Source organism: Equus przewalskii, chromosome 22 (assembly GCF_037783145.1).
Source record: "Equus przewalskii isolate Varuska chromosome 22, EquPr2, whole genome shotgun sequence".
Classification (NCBI taxonomy): Eukaryota; Metazoa; Chordata; class Mammalia; order Perissodactyla; family Equidae; genus Equus; species Equus przewalskii.
This window is the reverse complement of record NC_091852.1, coordinates 21,229,912-21,251,890: the sequence shown is the minus strand read 5'-3', so window position 1 is coordinate 21,251,890 and position 21,979 is coordinate 21,229,912. Positions and strand designations below refer to the sequence as shown.

The 21,979-nt window shown below is 43.2% G+C and overlaps 1 protein-coding gene across 2 annotated transcripts in view; it reads right to left on the bottom strand.

Annotated features, from left to right (window-relative positions):
• The window catches only part of DMRT1 (doublesex and mab-3 related transcription factor 1), a 102,497-nt gene that overhangs the window by 22,105 nt on the left and 58,413 nt on the right, over nt 1–21,979 (bottom strand). Inside the window, exon 4 of one of the 2 annotated variants that reach the window (XM_070589686.1) lies at nt 20,308–20,452. In XM_070589686.1, the coding sequence (XP_070445787.1) occupies nt 20,308–20,452 (145 nt within the window). Of the gene's footprint in view, nt 1–20,307; nt 20,456–21,979 lie in introns of both variants that reach the window. The other variant, XM_070589685.1, reaches the window with a different exon arrangement.

Here is a 21,979-nt window from a genome sequence, read left to right as displayed (position 1 = left end):
GTGATTTGAGATTCCAGAGACAAGAGATTCTATCCTCAAAATATGCCTGGAGGCTAAGGACCAAAATATCTGAAATCCCAATATTAAAGATTTATTTCTTCAGAATAAAGACCCACGTCCTTTCAAAATGCAAATAATCAGGAGGACTAAGGCGTGAAATTGATATTATTTTACCATGTTATTTATCAAATTGTTTTTTCTCAAAAGAGGGAGGGGCAAGATGGGAGTAGGGTAATGGAAGTAAGAAAAAGTCCTATGTGTGTTACGTGCCCTTATTGTGCCAGGATGTTGGAGGAGAAATGATGGAAGACCAACCCTACTAATCCTTCCGTTTCTTTCCTGGAATTGGTCCTGCCTGGAACACTTTCAACTGCAATCTTTCTAAGAATTTTGGCAGACGCAAACTCAATTAGGAGCTTACAATTAAAAAGATCATGGAACTCCTGAAAAACCCATGAAAGTAACTACAACTTATTGAGCACTGACCATGTGCCATATGCAGTGCTAAGCCCATTAAATACATTACTTTACTTAATTCACACTAAAAAAATGAAATGCACACTATCACCTCCAACAACAGAAGGAAAAACTAAGGTTCAGAGATAGGAAGACACTTGCCCAAGGCCATGTGGCGCTTAGTGACAACCCAGGTCTGGGAGCCAACAAACTCAATGCTCTGAACCATTACGCAATGATGCCTCACACCCCTGCCCCCTAAAAAATACAAAGGAAGATAAAGTACTTTGACCACAAGTCAGTGCTTAAGCCCCAAAGCCAACCACATTCTCTGAAGGGTCACTCATACCTTTAAATTCATCTTTTCTTTAAATAGATATATTTTGGTTAAGAAAGGTAAAAATAGCTTCTTTCCCATGGTGCTTTTTCTGCCTTACCAAAACAAATGTTCTCAAATGGAGTACACTTCATCAGTAAATTGGAATCTGCTGGTAAATCTTCCACATACTATTCTCGATCAATCCTCCCAGGCATTCTTCCCCTGGTTGACATTCCCAGAAGAAAAGGAAGTCCATTTTGCAATGGACCATATATCCCACCATCCCAATGAATTTCAGACTTTAAGGAAATAAAAATAATTCATCTACCTAAAAATCCAGGACATAAGTGTTGGGTGGCCATGAGTTACCTTCATGGAAATCAGAGTTGGGTAAATGCACTGTCATGCGTGAGTTCAAATATATTCCCATAAATAGACTGTGCTAGATGTCTCTGGTGCCCCATTCCCATTCTACAGGTAAGACCTCTGTGCAAGCTTCAACTCACCTCCCTGTGACAGCATCTCGCATCAAGAGTAGACTATGGGTCACTTAGTTCCTGCCCCAGCGCTTCTCTGATGCCACAGACAGTATCCTTCCTCCGGGATTCAAACTCAGATCAATCTTTAAAGCTCGCTCTCCCCACACCACTGTATTACACTGCTTGGTGGGTTATAAAGGACATCTATGTCCTCACCTGGGTTCTACTTAAAAGCAGAACTCAAGACAAGGACTTGTGTATGTAGTATACCGCACGGTAATTCTGAGGAGGAAGAGTGAGGAAAAGCCAACATAAAGTTATGTTATTGAAGTCACTACAGACAGCAAGTGTTAGATCTGGAACCTTCTGAGGCGCTCCAAGAAAGCCTCTCAGAATTGTCCACCTGAGGATAAAGCAGGAGAAATATTTATTCATAGCTCCCATCCCCCAGTGGCTGAAGCACTAAGCCCCCTCACTTCTGAGTTGCACATGTGTCCTGGAGGAAGGACTTTTGGGGCAAGAGACCATGTTCTCTTTTCAGAGCTCAGTGCATTATTGGCACATATTAAGTAGTGGTGTGAGACGAGGCTGACACCTAGAGTTGGTATAATTTCAATAACAAGAGTCCAGCCTTGAAAATGACTTTGGGATAATTTCACTTACTGTGTGGGGAGACTTTTCCACCTAACAAGACACAGAATTTCCTCTCTGGTTTAACAGGAGCAAAGTGCTACTCACAGGATTAAAAAATGAGCAAATCATTTGCCTCCATTTCCTGGAGACAAACATTTGGTTTGATAAGTAAACAAAAAGTCATTTATACGCAAAAGACCACTTGGATGGATATAAACAGTTCTGATTTACTCCAATGGGTCTGGAAGCGGTGTAATTTATTACAGTCCACTTAGAGCTGTAACAACTGCTTTTCAAAAACCGACATTGATCCATGAAAATGAACATACGGACTCTCTTTGCAGCATAAACCCCAACCGCCTCAGGCAAGTGCTGATGGAAATGTAGTACAAGGCATTGCCAGACCAGTCTGCGGAAGCGAGCAATTACGCCGTATTTAACCCAATCTATCGCTCATCAGAAAAGCGCTTAGCACGGGAGTCAGACCCAGAAGAGCTGACAGGAGCACAGCCACTTAACTGTCCCCTCCAGCGATTACACTCTCTCAACCCAAGAGTGTGTCAAATTAAAACAACTACACATTGACTTTTCGCTTCTGTAAACATTAAGGGGTGATTGACAACTTCGGGCTGCAGCCAGCCAGGCATTATCATCCGCCTCTCTCTGCTTATCAGTGCTTAGCTCTGTAGTCTGGTTCCTTAGGAAGATTCCCCTATGGGACCCCAAAGGATTTCTGAGCTTTGCCCCTGGGGCTCACCTATGGAGGTTCTACCCTCTCTTACATATAAGCAGCTTCAGATGACCCTTAAAAACTGAGTATTTTAAAAATTAACATTTGTCATTTTCCATTAGAAAAATGGAAAATCAGCCACAGTCTCCTACAAACATTTCTATTTTCGCAGCACTCTGATCCTCATTTTGGAAGGATTCCCTTCCCTTGTTATGCTATTCTTTATTTCAGAACTTGTAAGGAGTGGAAAAAAAGATAACAGTTGAGACAGAAGAGACAAAACAAAAATTAAAAAGTAACCGAGAAAATCTATTCACACGGAGATCCAGGTGAATCATCTACCAGCAACCTTACAGGCTTGTTGTGCAGATTCAATATTCAACGTCTAGTGGTCTCTGATGGTTACAGGGGAAGGCAACAGGCAAGTGTCAAACCTTAACTCTTCTGCCACTTTCCCTTCTTGGAGCCAAGACCAATGGATGGGGAAAGGACAGTCTTTTCAATAAATGGTGCCGGGAAAACTGAGTATCCACATGCAAAAGAATGAAGGTGGACCCTTACCTTATACCATATATAAAAATGAACTCAAAATTGATCCAAGACCTAAATGTTAGAGTGAAAACTATAAAACTCTTAGAAGAAAACATAGGAGGAAGCTTCATGACATTTGATTTGGTAATGACTTCTTGGCTATGACACAAAAGCAAGGTAACAGAAGCAAAAACAGACCAATTGGACTGCAACACAATTAAAAACGTTTGTGCATCAAAGGACACAATCCACAGAGTGAAAAGGCAACTCACAGAATGGGAAAAAACATTTGCAAATCATATATCTGATAAGGGATCAGTGCCACTTTACCCTCTTGGTTTGTTTTTTTGGGTCTTTTTTGCTTGAGGAAGATTAGCCCTGAACTAACATCTGTGACAATCTCCCTCTCTTTCGTATGTGAGTCGCCGCCACAGCATGGCTAACAAGTGGTGTAGGTCTGTGCCTGGGATCCAAACTGGCGAATCTGGGTCCCTGAAGTGGAGCACACAGAACTTTAACCACTAGGCCACAGGGCCAGCCCCTACCCTCTAGGTTTTAATGTAAGCAATCCTTGGCAAGTCTGCAAAGGCTGCATATGGCCATAAGACAAGTTTTCCACCCTGGGCAAGTACTATCATTCTTGGACTGAGATCAACCAAGTTCTAGATTACTCACTCACGTCCATCTGCTATTAAAAATAAAAAGTGTGCACCACAGTTAGATGCAAAGATCGACTAATGTTTATCAGTGCTCAATTAGCCCATTCTCAATCAGTCGTCCTCAACTTGACAGGCTATTTGAATAAGAGCTGATATTCCCTCAAAAGTAACACTTTTACAGTGGTGTTTGTCGAACCTAGGGTACTTGTGTCACTCCTTTGTCTCATGTTTAAACACTGTGCTGCCCCTTCCCATCACTCTGAAAGTCCATAACAAAATAGCCTTCACCTAATTGTCTGAGATAGTGCTGTCCCATAGATGAGTCTGTGATGACGGAAAAGTGCTATTTCTGCTCTAGGCAGCATGGTGGTCACTAGCCACACATAGGTCCCAAGCACTTGAAAGGTGGCTACTGTGAGAGAGGAACTGGATTTGTAATTTGAACTAATTTAAATTTACAGATCCGTATGCATCTAGAAGCTCCTGCACTAGATGGTGCAGGTCTCAGATAGCAGGCTAAAGAGAAGAGTTTCAATACTGGTGTGAGTCTGAGAGGGACAGTGTCCCAGAGGACATGGAGTCAAGAGGGAGAAGACCATCCAGCTCGACTCCCAGCTGTGTCACCCATTCTCTCTATTCAGCAATGTACTCTTCCCTAAAACAGGGTCAGTGATTTCTGCTCTACTCACCTGTGGTATCACAGAAAGGTATTCGTCCCAGTTCCTGGAACAGAGCTCCCCAAACCCTTGGAAGTTCCTGAGTGATCTTTGGTTCTAATGAGTTGACTTCTTGGTGGACCCCTACATAGTTTTAGGATGGGGGCTACTCATAGCTTCAGGATGGGGACTGATCACGAGAAAAACCCAGCCCTGATTAGAAGCCTGGAACTTCCGGCCCTACCCCCCAACCTTGAGGGAGGGGAAAAGGGCTGGAGACTGAGTCAATCACCACCGGCAAGTGACTTAGCCATGCCTAGTAATGAAACCTCCATAAAAACCCCTTAATGATAGGGTTTGTAGAGCTTCCAGGTTGATGAACCCATCAAGGTGCTGGGAGGGTGGTGCCCCCTAAGAGGACACGAAGCTCTCCACCCTCTTCCCATACTTTTCCCTACGCATCTCTTCCATTTGGCTGTTTCTGGCTTACATCCTTTACAACAAACCAGTAATACTAAGTAAAGTGCTTTCCTGAGTTCTGTGACTCATTTTAGCAAATTATCAAACCAGAGGAGAGGTTGTGGGAACCCCCCAATTTGTGGAAGGCCAGGTAGAAATGTGGATAGCCTGGGCACCCCATTTGTGACTGGCATCTGAAGTTGGGTGTGGGGGGCGGTCTTGTGAGACTGAGCCCTTAACCTACGGGCTCTGGGCTAACTTCAGATAGTTCGTGTCAGAACTGAATTGAACTGTAGGACACCCAGTTGGTGTCAGAATTGGTTGGTGTCAGGAGGAAAAAACCTCTCACTACCCAATACGACTGTTGTTAGGATTAAACAAAATGATGTACGTCAAAGTGCTTCATAGAGGAAGAGATTATTTTTCGTATTTGGCTGATAAGTAAGGGAACGAGCTAGTTCATAAATGCTAACCATGACAGGTTTACCATGAAGTAACCTTTGCATTGGTTCATAATAACATCTGGAAACGATGCATTGCTTTCTCACTCATTTTCCTATGTGGGAAGGCCCTAATTCTCTGCCACATTTGCCAGGAAAACCGGCAAAGACTCTAATTTGTAGCAGTACATCAGAGTTAAATCGTCTAAGCTTACGCAGAGCACTTCAAGATAAAAGATGGCAAGGAATCAGAAATTCTTTTCCCAAATTCAAAGACAGAGCAAAAACAAAAGGAATTCTAGGGGGGAAAAATGAGGAAAAGAAGAGCAAGAAACTAGAAAAGAAGTGCTCCAAGTGAGTGGAATGTCCTTAACCATGGAGCTCTCCATCTCTGAAAAAAATCCTTGCTTTGGGGTCCCGGTCTCACCTGCAGATGAGGCCTGCCACCGGATGGGCTTGAGACGTTGGAGAGCTTGTGGGATGAGTGAGCAGTCAGCAAAGGCCAGATATTAGGCCATAACATCAGGAAAGATACTCTATTCATTCTATACACATTGGCCCACCAAATCTCAGCATCCTTCTCCCAGTTCCGAAGAACCTCATTGAGAAGAAAAGACTTCGAGAGACATTAAACCCTTCAACAGTGTTATGGACTGAACTGTGTCACCCCAAATTCATTATGTTGAAGCCCCAGCCTCCAAAGTGACTGTATTCAAAGATGGGGCCACTAGGGAGATAAATGAGGTTAAAGGCGGTCTTCAGGACACAGCCCTAACCTGATAGGTCTAGCGTTCTTATAAGAAGAAGAAGAGAGCTCAGAGCTCACTTGCGCTCTCTCTCTCTCTCTCTCTGCAAACACAGAGCAAAGGCTGAAAGAGAGAGGCCTCACCAGATACCAACCCTGACGGCACCCTCATCTCAGACTGCTAACTTCAGAATTGTGAGAAAATAAATGTCTGTTTTTTAAGCCAGCCAGTCTGTGCCATTTTGTTATGGCAGCTTGAGCAGACAAATATAAACAGTATCAGCATAAAACAGGAAAACAACACAACCCAGCTTACTCCATGTCCACACACGCACACCACACTCCTCTCACTGCATGCAGTAGGTTCTACTCATCACAGACATGCACGTGTTGAGCTGAAAGAGCTGAAAGCTTAATAAAATGGATAAAACACATATTTCACCTTGAGAATCTTATGGTTTAGTAATTTTGCTGGGCCCTGCCATAGTTTTTGAACTCAAAATAAACCAAGCCCTTCCACAGAATGGAATATTACTTGGCCATAAAAAGGAAATGAAACACTATTACATGCTACAACTTGAACAACCCTTGAAAACATGATGCTAAATGAAAGAAGCCAGACACAAAAGGCCACATATTATATGATTCCATTTATATGCAACGTCCAGAACAGGCAAATCCACAGGGACAGAAACTAGAAAAGTAGTTTGCAGGGGCTGGGAGGGAGGTGGGAATGAGGAATGAGTACATATGGGATTCTTCTTTGGATGATGGAAATATTCTGGACTTAGATAGTGGTGATGGTTGCATAACTTTGTCAGTATACTAGAAACCACTAAACTGTACGCTTTAAAGGGGTATACGAATTCTATTTAAATAAAGCTGTTATGAACAAACAAATAAAATCAAGCCCATCCCATCTCCATAGCCATATAAATAACAAAGGTGAAGCATACCTGGAAAGGGCTGCCTATATGGAACATCTATCCACAGAGTTTGGTTGTGATACTGGTTTCTCTAAATTAGGAAGGAAACTCTCACTTAGGTTCATGGCGAAGACCCCAACCAAGGCTTAAATATAGAGTGAGAGAGCCGGGCATGTGGCTACTCCCCTGCACGCCCTGTAGAGGCTTCGAGGCAAGGTTGTTCTTCTGCGGACAGGAAGAGAAGGGCGCGTGTCCCTAAGACCTGCTGACATTTGGGGATCACTGCAGATGCTCTCTGCCATGGTTCATCTCCTAGGCATAATGTTAGGTCCACAGACACATAATTGGCACTCGATGAATTTATTACTTGCTTATTGACTGAGCCATCAGTTTATAGCCTGGGGCGTGGGGGAGGGGGGGCGTGGGGGGGAGGAGCTTCAGGAAAAAGACAGAGAGGAGCTAGTCCTACCGGAGAGTTTCAAGAATCACTGTGACGCCTGGCAAAGCTACAAGGGGACAACGGACCCAAACGCACGAAAAGTATAAATTTCCATTTTGATTCTGAGCAGCAGTGGGTTATATTAAAGGAGCGGACCTATAAAACACGAAAAAAGAAATGTCTGGACCTACTAGTTACCTAAAAAGAGGCTAAAACAATACAGTTAATATGTGCAGGGATAAACTATAATCCAGAAACTTTTCACTGAGAAACCCGTGAATGGCTTCAACTAAAACAGGAAACCGTTCCATGCAGGATCAGCACGGCCTTTGGGACTGTTGTTGTAGAAATATAAATGAAACAACTCTTAAAACTGCTGAATATGCTTAGAGAAAGGGCTGCCCTCCTCCGTCTACTTTCCCTTCTCGCCTTCTACTGCAGGGCCCTGAAATGGTGGTTTGGAGAAGATGTGCATGAAACACAAGGTTGCCAGATTTAGCAAATAAAAATACAGGATCCTGAATTAAATTTTCAATTTCAGAAACAATAAATAATTTTTGGTATAATAAAATACTGTGAACACGCTCATGTTAAAATAATTTTTGTGGTTTATACGAAATTTAACTGTAACCGGCCATCCTGTGTTTGATCCCACAATGCAAAATGAAGTGACTGCACTGGATTAACTTGGGGCTAGTCTCTCTCCCCCATGGAGCTTCTGGCCCTGGCCCCTGAGCCACCCCTAGAGGCCAGCATTGTACACCTGCAATTGTGTCCTGTGCCGCTTCAGGAAGCTCAGACGTGGGGCACCGTTAATCAATCTCCAGTAGGAAGACACTGCAACTAAGAGGACACATAGCCATAGAAACAGCAGAGGGGCATGGCGGGAAGGCTGTGTTTACCTCTGCATTTAAGGGGGCAGGGGGAGGCAGCCCTACCCTAGACTTGGTGTAAACAGGGGAGAGATCCTGGATTCTATGTGGCACCAGATATGTACAGACCACAAAATGGTTCTCCTAACAACCCTGCTACACTGAAAAGAGAATTTAAAAATATGTGTGTTAAGAAGATGATCATGGAACTGCAGGGTCTGCTGTTATCTCTGAATATTAGTTTTTTATGGAGCTCATTTTTAATATCGGCACTTTTAGGGTGAATGTAAATAAACCTGATCATGCAATAAATTCAGTGTGCTCTTTTATTTCACAGATTGAAGCTAAGACACCATAAGTCTTCTCTTGGAAGCTGCATCTTTCAAGATAACAGAGGCAGCTAGGATTTTGATACCCACTAGAAAAATAATAAATAAGCAACTGACTTCAGAGACCTCCCCAAGCGCATGTGCTCAGCAGGACAGGCCAGGTGCTCGACAGCGGAGGAGGAAGAGTCCTATGAGTTTCTTCTCTTTGCCCTGATATCAAAGGGATCATGCTAGTGTACCACGATAGTCCCAGAAGAGAGGGGTCCCTGGTTTTATAAGAAAGGATGGTAAATATGAGACGTTACACACAGCAAAATCAAACCCACTTCTACGATGAAATAACCATCTCCTCTAGTTCCCCCCAAAGATTCCATTTATGCCAATTTCAACGAAACAACAGTTGGAAGGTACATAAAAGCTGGTCGCCATTCTTTACAGCAGAAGCCCACTTGGAACCTGACCTCAGCATATATTGTATACCCGTGTATATGTGCAGGATGGGAAGTATATGCCTATATATAAATATAAATACATATAAAGCTAACTTTCAGTGTTCAGAAAACAAAAGCTATCCCCATATAACAGCCAAATTCTGACATAACTCAATTTGGACACCTCATCTGGTGTGCACCGTACTCATTTCCAGTGTAAACCCCAGCGCGCCGGGCAATGATATACTGTAATGTCACATCGCAATCTGGATTTACTATAAAGGGCCGCTGACGAGCTTCAGAGCAGTAGACATTGCAGCGAGGTGTATTTCACACTGAGCTGGTTTTTATGAAGAACACTTCACCGCCCAGGCACGGCACCTGGATGATGAATGGTGAAAGATGCATGACAAGCTTCATCATTGTTTGTAAATCTTAACTGTTCCCGCTCACTAACTCTGGAGGCAATTTTCAAAGACAGCGGCCGACAGAAGGACAGCACAGCTTTCCTGAAGGTTATTCAAGTTGTACTTGGCCTGGCCCGTGCCTCTGAGGAGCCGAGGAGGGAAAATAAACTCCGGAGTTACTCCATACCAAGCCCAAAAAAGTTGCTGAGGCCCAATGGATTCAAGTCAGGCTAGAGTGAAGGAATCTCATGCGTGATGACGTCGGATGCTCTAACCCGAGGGGCTACTGTCATATCCAAGTTAATGCCTCCATGGGCGCTGCTGCTTCAGAATTCTTAAAAATAGACGGTCACTGAATGAGTGACAGAATCAGCAAACTTGATGATGTGTGATGTACCTACAATACATTGGGTTCCCTGCTCTGAGCAGGCAGGTAGGAGACTAAATGTCATACTTGAATTCCATCAAGATACAATTAGCATTGGAAACATGGGCAAGCAATTTTCTAGTCCTTATGTTCAACCTGGTAAGGTCAGGCCACTTAGGACTTCCTAAAAGTGTACTTTCCAGAGCTTGCTCCCTCTGAGTCCTGCCCCAGACCGTAATCTTTAGCCCAAAGGAAAACCCCTTCAAAGGTACCCTGTATACTGAACTTAGACTTTTTAAAAAATAAGTTAAACTTGTAAGAGCACCTCATAATAAGCCACTGACAGACTAAGTAGAGTGTCAAATGCTTTCTCAGAAATTATCTGGGGAAAATCGACAGGCCTTTTATTCACTCTAATTTTAAAATGATAGCTTACATCTACAGGAAAAAAAAGAACTATAAAAAAAGTAGTTGAGGGGCTGGCCCCGTGGCCAAGTGGTTAAGTTCATGCGCTCCGCTGCAGGCGGCCCAGTGTTTCGTTGGTTCGAATCCTGGGCGCGGACATGGCACTGCTGATCAAACCACGCTGAGGCAGCGTTCGGCATGCCACAACTAGAAGGACCCACAACGAAGAATATACAACTGTGTACCCGGGGGCTTTGGGGAGAAAAAGGAAAAAATTTTTAAAAAATCTTAAAAAAAAAAAAAAAGTAGTTGATTGTGTTCCCATTAGCACTTACAATTTCAAAGCTAATAACTAGTTATTTCCTTTTATAATGTCTGCCTTATTCAAATGTTAACACTTGCATTCACTCACTCTCGTTAAAGAAAATGTAAATATAACCACAAAATTAGAAGTGAGTTTACTGTGTTAATCAAGTCATAAAGGGGTTTTCAAGTTTACATCCAGCTTCCGGAACAGCAAGGTAAATACCACACCTGATGTGATGGTGGCTTTTTGTAAGGCGATTTTTCAGGCTCTTTTGCTGCATCACCAGCCTGCAACAGAAAGACACCCCTAGACGGGGGCATTTCTGCATGAGGCACATGCTGGGGGAGCAGATTCTGGAATGCTATCGTTACAGCACAAGGAGCATTACTGCATCCACGCCTTCAGTCCAGCAGAGAGGACATTTCCAAGTGCACTCTCAACCTCCAATCACAGCCATCATTTCCTTGAAAATATTTCAAACATGAGAACACCAGATCGTAGCCGAGGGAGGCCTCAGACAACAAGCTAAGCCATCACCAGTTTCTCCACCTGCCACGTGGAAATGAGGACCCCTTCTCCTCCCTACCTCACAGGTCTTGTCTCTATGCCTCGGTGTCCTGATCTGCAAGATGGGGATGTTACCGTTATTATGAGAATAAAATGAGTCATCCTCATAACATGCACAGGACATTGTCTTACAGACACTGAGGGCTACACGGTGTTTGTGAGAAGAGGAAAAGGAGGGGAAGGGAGGAGGAAACCACAGGATACACTCGCAGAAAGAACACAGGGAAGTGGTTCAGAGACCCAAGTTCCTCTGCCAGCTCCTCTTCCTCCCTGCACCCACCCCCAAACCCTGACTCCCTACCGCCCACCACCCCGCTGAGGAAGATTCACCCTGAGCTAAGATCTGTGCCAATCTTCCTCCACTTTATATGTGTGTCACCACCATAGTGTGGCTGACGAGTGGTATAGGTTCGTGCCCATGATCCAAACCCACAAACCCAGGCCGCCTAAGCGGAGCACATGGAACTTAACCTCTACACCACCGGGTCTTCTTAAACAGCACAAACGAGGCTCAAAGACGTCACGCATTCTGCCTGCAACTGCACCCAATCTCTCTCAAGTGTGAATACTGATTAAGCTCCCCCTTACCTTGACTTCTCTTCCAGGACAGTGTTATTAATCAAAAATCATAATATGCAAAGAATTACGTCTTTGAAATTTGAGTTTTCCAAACAGAAGATTCTACATGATACAAATCCAGGATATGTTGCAGCCTGAGGGTTGCCCCCTGTGTTTGTCACGTCTGATTTATTTCACTGAGTGCTTCATCTGCATGCCTAACTCTAATCTCTTGGATGCACCAGGAGAAAGCTTCAGTTGCTTATTCCTTCAAGAAACCACGAACCATCCCAGAAGCCCTCCGAGAACATGGCAAGATGCTAGGCACCTGGAGAAATGCGAAGCTGAATGACTCTGATCCCTGCCCTCCATGTGAGAATACACCCTGAGCATCCTTGCTAACGTGCTGCCATGAGTGAACTTTTTCCTTACATGAGTGAGTCTGACCTCCCTCGGACAGGCCCCTGGGAAGTGCCTGCTATTTCTAGACTGGCGGTGGCCTTGTCAAAAGGCAGCGTTTTACAGAGGATATGATAAGGGCCTGTCAGCTCTCTCTCTTTTCATGGAAGAAAAACAGATTTGAAGAAAAGCCAGAAAGAAATCTGTGTGTCCTCATCAAACAGCATCTCAGCTTGCCTTCTATACTATTCTCTCTCTATAAAGGGTTCTGGTATCCTTATATACTCCTCTGGTTGTTTCTTTTGCTTTATTTAGGAAGCGTATCATACGTGTGATATATTAAAAATAAGCCGTCAAAGCTGCCATTTCTAAATGTTTACAATATGCTTAAAATTAGTGTGCTTCATCTTGCTCACTCGGCAAACTATGATGTCTAGCTAATTTTGAGAATCACAATACACATATGGTTAGCTTCAAAAAGGGGCCCTGTAGGGCTAAAAATGAGCCCCCCTCAACGATTGTCGTCATTTTCACTTGTACAGCCCACTGCCAGGCACTTGCTGAAATACAGAGATTTAAGACATGGTGACAGGTCCTCACGTTAAAATAAGGGAGTCGACAGCTTCTATTGTGCTTTTACATAATTTTGTGTGTGATCCATATATAAAAATAGGTAAAGCTGCTACTTTTTTCAACACTGCAGATGAGGGATCTGAAGCTCCGAGAGATTAAACAAGCATCTTGCAATCAAGCCCAGAGCTGGGAGGATCCGAGACAGATTTCTTCTCCTGAGTGGGCATCTATTCCCTTGCACAGTGGCCTCCACCACTGTTGCCACTAAAGCTGAGAATAAAAAGGTACATAAGGAAAACAGGTTTACCAGCCCAGTGCTCTTTCTTCGAAATGTAGCAAATGATAAGTCGTTTCCTAAAGTAGCAAGCTACACTCAACAGTTTCTAAATGTGGCATAAAACCCATTCAGCTTTCTTTAAAAAGCAGGAAAAGAAAAGGGCCAATGTTGTTCGCCTCCTACAGGCTTGGCATACAATTCAGAGTGGAACATACACAACAAAGGCAGCCCTCAGATGCCTTGGCCTGCTCTCCTTCCTCTCTGAGCAAGACTCTAAAACATTTCCAGAACATCTTTCTCCCTGACAAGAAGAACGGCCTGAAACATCATCACAACCCTTGCAGAAAGGAACGGCGAAAGTAAGAAAAGCCTCCTGCCACCTCTTGTTGCCTTTTCTGATTTACAGAGCTTGTTTACATACGGGACACAATTTTATCCTCACAACACCTGTGTGGGATTGCCAGAGCCCACCCCCTCAGCCTCCTCCCTTAACAGGTGAGGACACCAAGGCTTAGAGACCAGAGTCTGACACTCCCAAGGCTGCACGGCTGGCGAGTCATGGCTCCCTGCAGATGCTAAGCAAGCACAGAATGTTTTTACCCCCCTAGCCAGCCACTCAGGGCAGAATATTTCATCCCCTCACCTAGAAGCCAGCTTCAGCATCCTGGATTGTGAGCAAGGAGATCTGAGGGTGCTTCCAACAGGCAGCACAACCTCACTGTTCTCACCTGCAAAACTGGGAGGTTTGGCCGGATGACCTTTTGCTAAAATCCAACTCTAACGTGTAGCATTAAGCAAATCCATTCCATGGAGCGACAGCTTAACCATTTTGCAATTAATTGTGACAACTGTGGGGGAGGCAGCACATGCCATCAGTGAAATCAAGCACTTCTAGACACATTGGCCTACAAAATTGCTATTGCTGAATGGATTCAAAAAGTCCTATTTGGGAACACACAGGCCTCTGCAAGCTACCCAGACATCACAGAAGGAGATGAGGCTTTCAACCCAGAGATGCCCTTCCACTGACCTTGGCCATCTGACCTGGGGTAAAATGTAGATGCTCTGCCCCTTGCTGTACAGAGGTGTTGACATCCCTTGTGTGTTAGACGAATAATACACGAGCAGCTCATGATACATAATAAGCACCTCAAATGTGTGCTTCTTTCTCCTGGAAAGAGCAAAGGTTGAATAGAAAGGAAGGCTGAGTTTGCACAGGGACCTAATACCACCATATCTGAGCCAGAAGAGGCCAAAGAATCAGAAGAAATAGGATACGTCATTTCTAACTTTCAAACTGGGATTGCAAAATAAACAGACCCAAAGATCTAAGTATGTTCATCTTTACCATTTTAAACCTAAACCTTTTGCAGGTGTTGGCCAACTAGGTGTACTCCAAGAACTTATACTCAAGGAGTCAACATATAGAGGAAGATGCCTATTTACAGATACGAAATGCCTGCCAGCCACCTGCAGACACGTGTGCGTCTATTAACACAGAGGTCTTATTGTGGCACCTACCTCTTTAACCCTAGCTGAGGAAGCATTATTTCCAGGCTGCCCTTCCACCACTTTCTGAACAACTTGCCCCTGTTACCAGGAGCAGGCCATACTCCTACACCAGCCAACCTGCCACCCGAACACCAGATCGGTGTTTCTCAAACTATCTGTGGGGAGAGACCTGTTTTGTTTAAAAATTTCTTTTCAGTTTCCAAACCACTACGGTCTGATACTTTTATAAAATACAATAAAAATGAATTGCTAAGTCATAATTTAAAAAAAACAGAAAGCAGTAAGTGTTGGCTGGAGAAACTGAAACCCTCATCCACCGTGATGGGGACAAAAAAAGGCACACCCGCTGTGCAAAACAGTTCGTCAGTTCCTCAAAGCGTGAAACACAGAATGCTCATATGGTCCAGCAATTCTGCCCCGAGGTATAGACCCGGAAGAAGTGAAAACAGGTATTCAAACAAAGACTTGTGCACGAATATTCACAGAAGTGCTAGTCACAATACCAAAAAAAAAAGGTGGAAACAAGCCAAATGTCCACCAACTGATGAACAGATAAAACGTGGTCTATCCATACAATGCAAACTTATTAGGCCATAAAAAGAAATGAAGTACTGATAGATGCTACAACTTGGATGAACCTTGAAAATGCTATGCTAAGCCAAAGAAGCCCGTCACAAAAGGTCACATATCGTATGATTCCATTTACATGAAACACCCATAAAAGCAAATCCATCAAAACAGCAGATTAGTGGTTACCAGGGGCTAGGGTGGGGACAACTGGGAGTAACTGCTTAATGGGTATGGGGCTTCCTTTTGGGGTGATGAAAATGCCTTGGACCTAGATAGAGGGGATGGTTGCCCAACATTGTGAATGCACTAAATGCCACCGAGTTGTACACTTTAAAATGGTTAATGGATAACTTTATGTTAGGTGGATTTTACTTTAATAAAAAAAGTAAAAAGCCAAAAAATCCAAGCCCCAATTTTTTTTATTAGATTTAACAGACATAAAATTGCTCTAACAAGTTGCAATGAAGTTTTTGTTTACTCTTAATTCCCTTATCTCTTCTTAGATCAATGACAAAACATCCTCAGACCCACACCAGTCCGCAGCCCCCACCCTAGGGACCACTGCCCTGGATCCCATCCCATACTTGCTTATTCAGGGACACTGCCTTGTCCCCAACAGTTGTGCCCCCACACATACCTTGCACTAGCTCATTTTCTCTCTAGTGGATCACTCCCGTCAGCAAATAAACCTATTATAATATCTCCCTTCTTCACAAAAAGGGGAAAAGGACCTTCCTTGAACTCACCTCCCCCTCCAGTACGGCCCCATGTCAGCAAAACTCCTTGAAGAACTGTCTGTACTCACAGCCCCAGTCTTCTCTCCCACACGCTCCTGAGTGTACAGTCAGGCAGTGGTTCCCACCTCCCCACCACAGTGGCCCCTGGTCAAGGTCATTGATCATTTCTACCTTGCAACAGCCAATGGTCAATTGCAGCCCTCAACTCACTTGACCTATCAGCATTATTTGGCTATTCATGGAAACACTGTCGTTACTTGGCTTCAAAGACAACATTCACCCTCAGTTTTCCTCCTAGCTCATCTGCTCCTTACTACTTTCTCCTTGGCTGGTCCCCATCGTGTGCCAGACCTCTCAACACTGGAGGCCCCAGGGCTCAATGCTCAGTCCTTTATTCCTCTCCATCCACACTCACTTCTCCAAGCAATCTCATCATATTAACTTCAAATAACATCTGTGCACTGAACTCTCAAGTTTTTATTTCCAGCAGGGGTATCTCCCCTCAACCTCAGACATCATACATCCAATCCATACTTGACGATCCACTTGGACGACTCATGAACATTTCCAACTTAACATGTGCAAAACTAAACTCTGAATTCCCACAAACCTGTTTTTCCCATGGTCTTCTTTACCTCAATAAATGGAAACTCCAACCTTCTACTTAGGTAAAAAATTACGGCATCATCCTTCACTCTTCTGTTTCTGGCACATCACAAATCTGTCTGCAAATCTTACTGGTTCTATCTTCAAAATATATCTAGAATTCAACCACTTGTCATCGCTACCGTACTCCCACCCTGACTAAGCCACTGTCATCTTTTGCAATTATTATTATTTTTTTTAAGATTGGCACCTGAGCTAACAAATGTTGCCAATCTTTTTTTTTGTTTTTGTTTTTGCTTTTTCTCCCCAGATCCCCCCGACACATAGTTGTATATTTCTTAGTTGTGGATCCTTCTAGTTGTGGTATGTGGGACAATGCCTCAACATGGCCTGACAAGTGGTGCCATGTCCACGCCCAGGATCTGAACCGGCGAAATGCTGGGCCGCCAAAGCGGAGCGCGTGAACTTAACCACTAAGCCACCAGGGCCGGCCCCCGTCTTTTGCAATTATTACTGTAATTGCCTTGTAACTGGCCTCCCTGCTTTCACCTCGCATCTCTACAGGCTATCCTTAAACCATAACCAGAGGAATTTTAAAAACCAAAGGGACAAACACGTCACTCCTTTGCTGGAAACCCTCCAATGACTTCCCATCTCGCTTGAAATAAAAGCCGAAGTGCTGGCAATGGCTGACCAAGTCCTCCATCACTGGGCCCTGCCATCCTTCTGATCTCCGTCCTAACACTTTTCAGGATACGGAAAGGAGAGGGCATGGCTCCTAGCCTTTTTACAAAGAAAAAATTAAATAGTAGCAACACGGCAAAAGAAAACCTTGCCCTGTAATTCTTTCCCCCCTACATTCTATTTTCATGTTGCAATCTTCAGCAAAACCAGAGGAAAATCTTGAACTTGGACTCATTTCTTTAGATGGTAAAGAGAGGTTAAGCTTATCCTTAAGGAAACTAAAGAAAAATGGATTTAATGGACAAATTTATAGCTAAGACTTTAAAGAAAACGTTAAACCTACTGAAAAGTTTCTCCAATTACTTGGAAGTCCTCACTTAGAATAACTGATACACTATTTGCAAATCATAACTTATTTATTAACACAACCAACCAAAGGACTTCAACTCAAATTTGATAAAACTGATGAATGTAACTGATAAATGGTTATCAGCCAGCCTTTGTCACCTTCTCACAAATGAAAACACTGATGTCCCATGCCCACCGCTGCACCCTGCCACGGCCCCACTTATCAGAAGGGCCTAACTTGCCCCAAAGTCGTCCTCACTTGTGTCAATCCTGATAATAAAACTGAGGATCCAACGCCCCATGAGATGATCCTGGGGTGTTCTCGTTGACCCCGAACACAACTTTCTCTTTCCTCTTCCCTTCCCAATCTGCTCTATAAAAATTTCTTGCAATGCAGAAGCCTCAAATAACAAATATTTGGAAGTCAGAAAGCCACATTTCTTTTAAAAATTACCTAAGATTTGGATTTTCTACTAATTCATACTCTCCTCCTGCATGACAATTCCCAAGTAGGCATCACTGAGATTTCACTGTACTTCTTCCTAGCTACCTGCTTATGCCTGAGGCTTGACCCTCCTAATGAATTGTCAGTGAGTTAGAGGGGTACCACAAGGTTAGGCCTGAGGTCTCCTGACACCACACTTTCCAACGTACACATCGCCAGAAAAGTTTTAAGAAATCCTAGCTGTTAGTCACCCAGTCTTTCCCTAGGAACACTGGTGCCGCTGTCTCCTCTTTCCCAGACTGTAACCTCTTTCCTTCTGAGTCTTTTCCTTTTCTGCTATAAATTCAAATGCCTACTGCTGCTCTCCAAATTCGTTCCTCTCTGCTCTAATAAATTTCCTCTTATCTGTTGGTCTTACTGCCCTTCTCTGAATTTACACCTTTGTCTCAAGAATGCCAGTGCTTCTAAAAATAGTCCATTATTCCTGGAGCAAGAAACTCAGGGAATTCCTTCCTGAAAGCAGGTTTCTTTCCTAATTTTTTATATGAACAAACGTTTCTTTAACTGTTTCATTCTCTAAATTGTGCGCTGGCTCCATCAGACAAACAATGAGTTAGGATACTGACCTTTCAGCAATGTGTTTCCTTACAGAACAAGCTTACTTGAAAATACTACCTCATTCATTCATTCATTCATTCACTCAACCAATAAATAATAAATAAAAGGAAAAGGCATCATAGCAGGTAAGAAGGTATGTAAGATGTGTTCTCTGTCCTTAAGGAACACACCATCTAGAAAGCTATACAGAATCAAAAGCAGTATGAATGAAGGACCATATGGGCATACATTACATGGTATGAATATTTATAATACAGAATTATGCTTGTCCATTCCTGACAAAAAGTAATTATTAATAAAAGTCAAAGTGCAATCAACAACGTGTAACTTCGGTCTCTCTACAGTTCAAATTGATCAGTTCCCTTGACCTATATATTCCATATTAATGGAATCCTTTATTTTATTTTAGTGTAGTAAATAAAGCATAACTTGCCCAGCTTTTTTAGACATCATTGTTTTGAATTTGGAAATGAAAGCATGGTTCTGATTCTCATTTTCTAACACTTCCTTTACAAAGAAAACAAGTTCTCTAGAGAGAGTCAAATTATTGAGAAAACAAACTTCTTTCATTTCGTACAGGGTAAGTTCTAGTAGTCACTTTCTCCACCAAGTCACTCAGTATTGCTCTGATTTCCACTTACTGCCTCAACTGTGTGTTTCTCATTTTCCTAGATCAAAATTTGATGCTTATACAGCCGGCCTGGTGGCACAGCGGCTAAGTTCACGTGCTCCGCTTTGATGGCCCGGGGTTTGCCAGTTCAGATCCCAGGTGGGGACCTACGCATTGCTTATCCAGCCATGCTATAGCAGGCATCCCACATATAAAAAATAGAGGAAGATGGGCAAAGATGTTAGCGCGGGGCTAATCTTCCTCAAAAAAAAAAAAAAAGATGATGCTTATATATAAAGAGCTTAAAAACAGGGCCTGGAAACACAGCAGCCATAAAAGACCTGCCTATCATTGCAGCATAAATGTTGGGGAGAAGGTTAAACCCGAAGTTGAGGAATTGTATATTTCAAAGTGCTTTGGTTCATTAAACAGTCATTTTTTATTTTAAAGCATTATATCAGAGTTATTTGCTACTGCACAAACTCTGAGACCTATTGTATTCAAAAATGTTTTATTATGTTATTTTATTTCCTCCTCAAAAGACGAATATACATTCAATTTTAAAATGAGAAAATTTTGGAAAACAAGTATTCGATATACAGAAATTCACTTCACCAAAAATATCAGGACTTGAATCATATCTAAAATGCCCCTGTGTTTCTTACTGATCCTCCAGAAAATATACTTTTAGCTTCTGATGAGTCTCTCATCTTATTCTTGTGACTCTGGGCATCCAGAAAAGAGAAACATGACATTAAAAATCTGGCAAAGTGGGGCTGGCTGGGTTAGGCATACACGTTCCGCTTTGGTGGCCTGGGGTTTGCCAGTTCAGATCCTGGGTGCCAACATGGCACTGCTTGGCACGCCATGCTGTGGTAGGTGTCCCACATATAAGGTAGAGGAAGATGGGCACGGATGTTACCTTAGGGCCAGTCCTCCTCAGCAAAAAAAAAAAAAAAAAAAGGAGAATTGGCAGCACATGTTAGCTCAGGGCTAATCTTCCTCAAAAAAAAAAAAAAAAAAAAGAGAAAAGTCTGGCAAAGCAAAACCATTCCATAACTGAACACTTTAGAGAATACTTATGTAAGATTTACACAGCAATAAACTTTCCAACGGCTCCTAACCAGTAAGCCGTTAGAGAGGGCTGGAGACCCAGTGTTGGATGCTCATCCTCTCTCCACCCCAGATCTAGTCTGTGTAACTAGACACCTACCAGTTGCTTTGGCTTCCGCGTAAGAGGGGCCCTCCTCAAAAGTGAAGATCTGGGACACGCTCTGGCCCAGGTAGGAGGGAGGCGGGTAGTAAGAATGCATCCTGTACTGGGAACTCATTGCGTGACGGTTCTCGGAGTTTTTCATCTGCTTAAGAAAAAAGAAAGAATACATTGAGATCAAAGTTGCATTTTATAATTATTACAAGAAGCCTAAAGGTACAAACCCCCAGTTACAAAATGAGTAAGCCCTGGAAATGTAATGTACAGCATGGTGACTATAGTTAATACTACTGTGTTGCATATTTAAAATTTGCTGAAAGTAGATCTTAAAAGGTCTCATCACAAGAAAAGAAAAGTTTGTAACTATGTGTGGAGATGGATGTTAACTAGACTTACTGTGGTGATCACTTCACCATATACACAAATAATGAATCATTCTGTTGTATACCTGAAACTAATATAATGTTTTGTCAATTATATCTCAATAAAAATAAGTTTATTTTTTAAAAAAAGAATTGCCTAGGGCCCAGCCCAGTGGTGTAGCGGTTAAGTTTGCGCACTCCACTTTAGCAGCCTGGGTTTGCCAGTTTGGATCCTGGGCATGGACCTACACATTACTTATCAAGCCATGCTGTGGCAGGCGTTCCACATACAAAGTAGAGGAAGATGGGCACAGATGTTAGCTGAGGACCAGTCTTCCTCAGCAAAAAGAGGAGGATTGACAGTGGATGTTAGCTCAGCGCTAATCTTCCTCAAAAAAGAAAAAAAGAAGAATTGCCTAATTCTTTAAATTAAGAGGATAACCTATTAAAGTTGGAAGCATCCTCAACCACAAATCTGCCCCTCCAGTGCACTGGTCCTAGAAATATTAGAAGGTGCATTCTGAAGGTGCCTTTTCTACCTTGGGGTCCCCTCTAAAGAACCCCTAAAATTCCAGGTGATCATTTGATTTTCAGTTAATAAGTACTAAAGAGAACAGAGTCATAGAGAGGGAGCAGGTCTGCTTAGGAGCCAACGTAACCCGCTGTAACACTGAGCAGCCTGTTTGACAAGTTAACTTCCTCACGTGTTTTCTCATGTGTGAAACTGTCATCTTATCTTGGTTACCTTAAGCATTCATATAGAGAATATTTTAAAAAACAAACAACATGTAAACTGTGAGTGAGGGCAGGGGTAAGCTGTTGTCATCAGCGTGATGCCATGCTGGATACTGTCACTCGGCGTTCCTCCCCACCCCCTTCTATGCTTTTCCTTGCAGCAGGGAAGGGAATCTGGGATCTCTGTGTCCCGGGCTCTCCTGTCATCAGGGTTCTGCAGGTGATGTGGATTTTGGAACAAGACACGGAGTGAGGCCTGGAAGGCAGAAGAGAGGGCAGAAGGGAGGCACATGCTGCCCCTCCAGCAGCAGTGGCATCTGACGTTCAGCAGTCATGCATTTTTCCGGCAATCAGACCCTGCCTTTGGGATTGTGGGGCACCTTTTACATAAGAAGCAGTCCCCACAGCTTCTTGACCTCTCGCTCAAAGCTAAGGAGATGCGGCCTGAAAGCAGAGAAGGGGCCCTGATTTCTGCTTTCTCGGCCCTTCCTGGCTACTTCCACAAACATCTAGAATTGTTCTGTTCTCTCCTCAGACTCTGGTACAGACTCTGAGCCTTAAACACGTGATCCTAT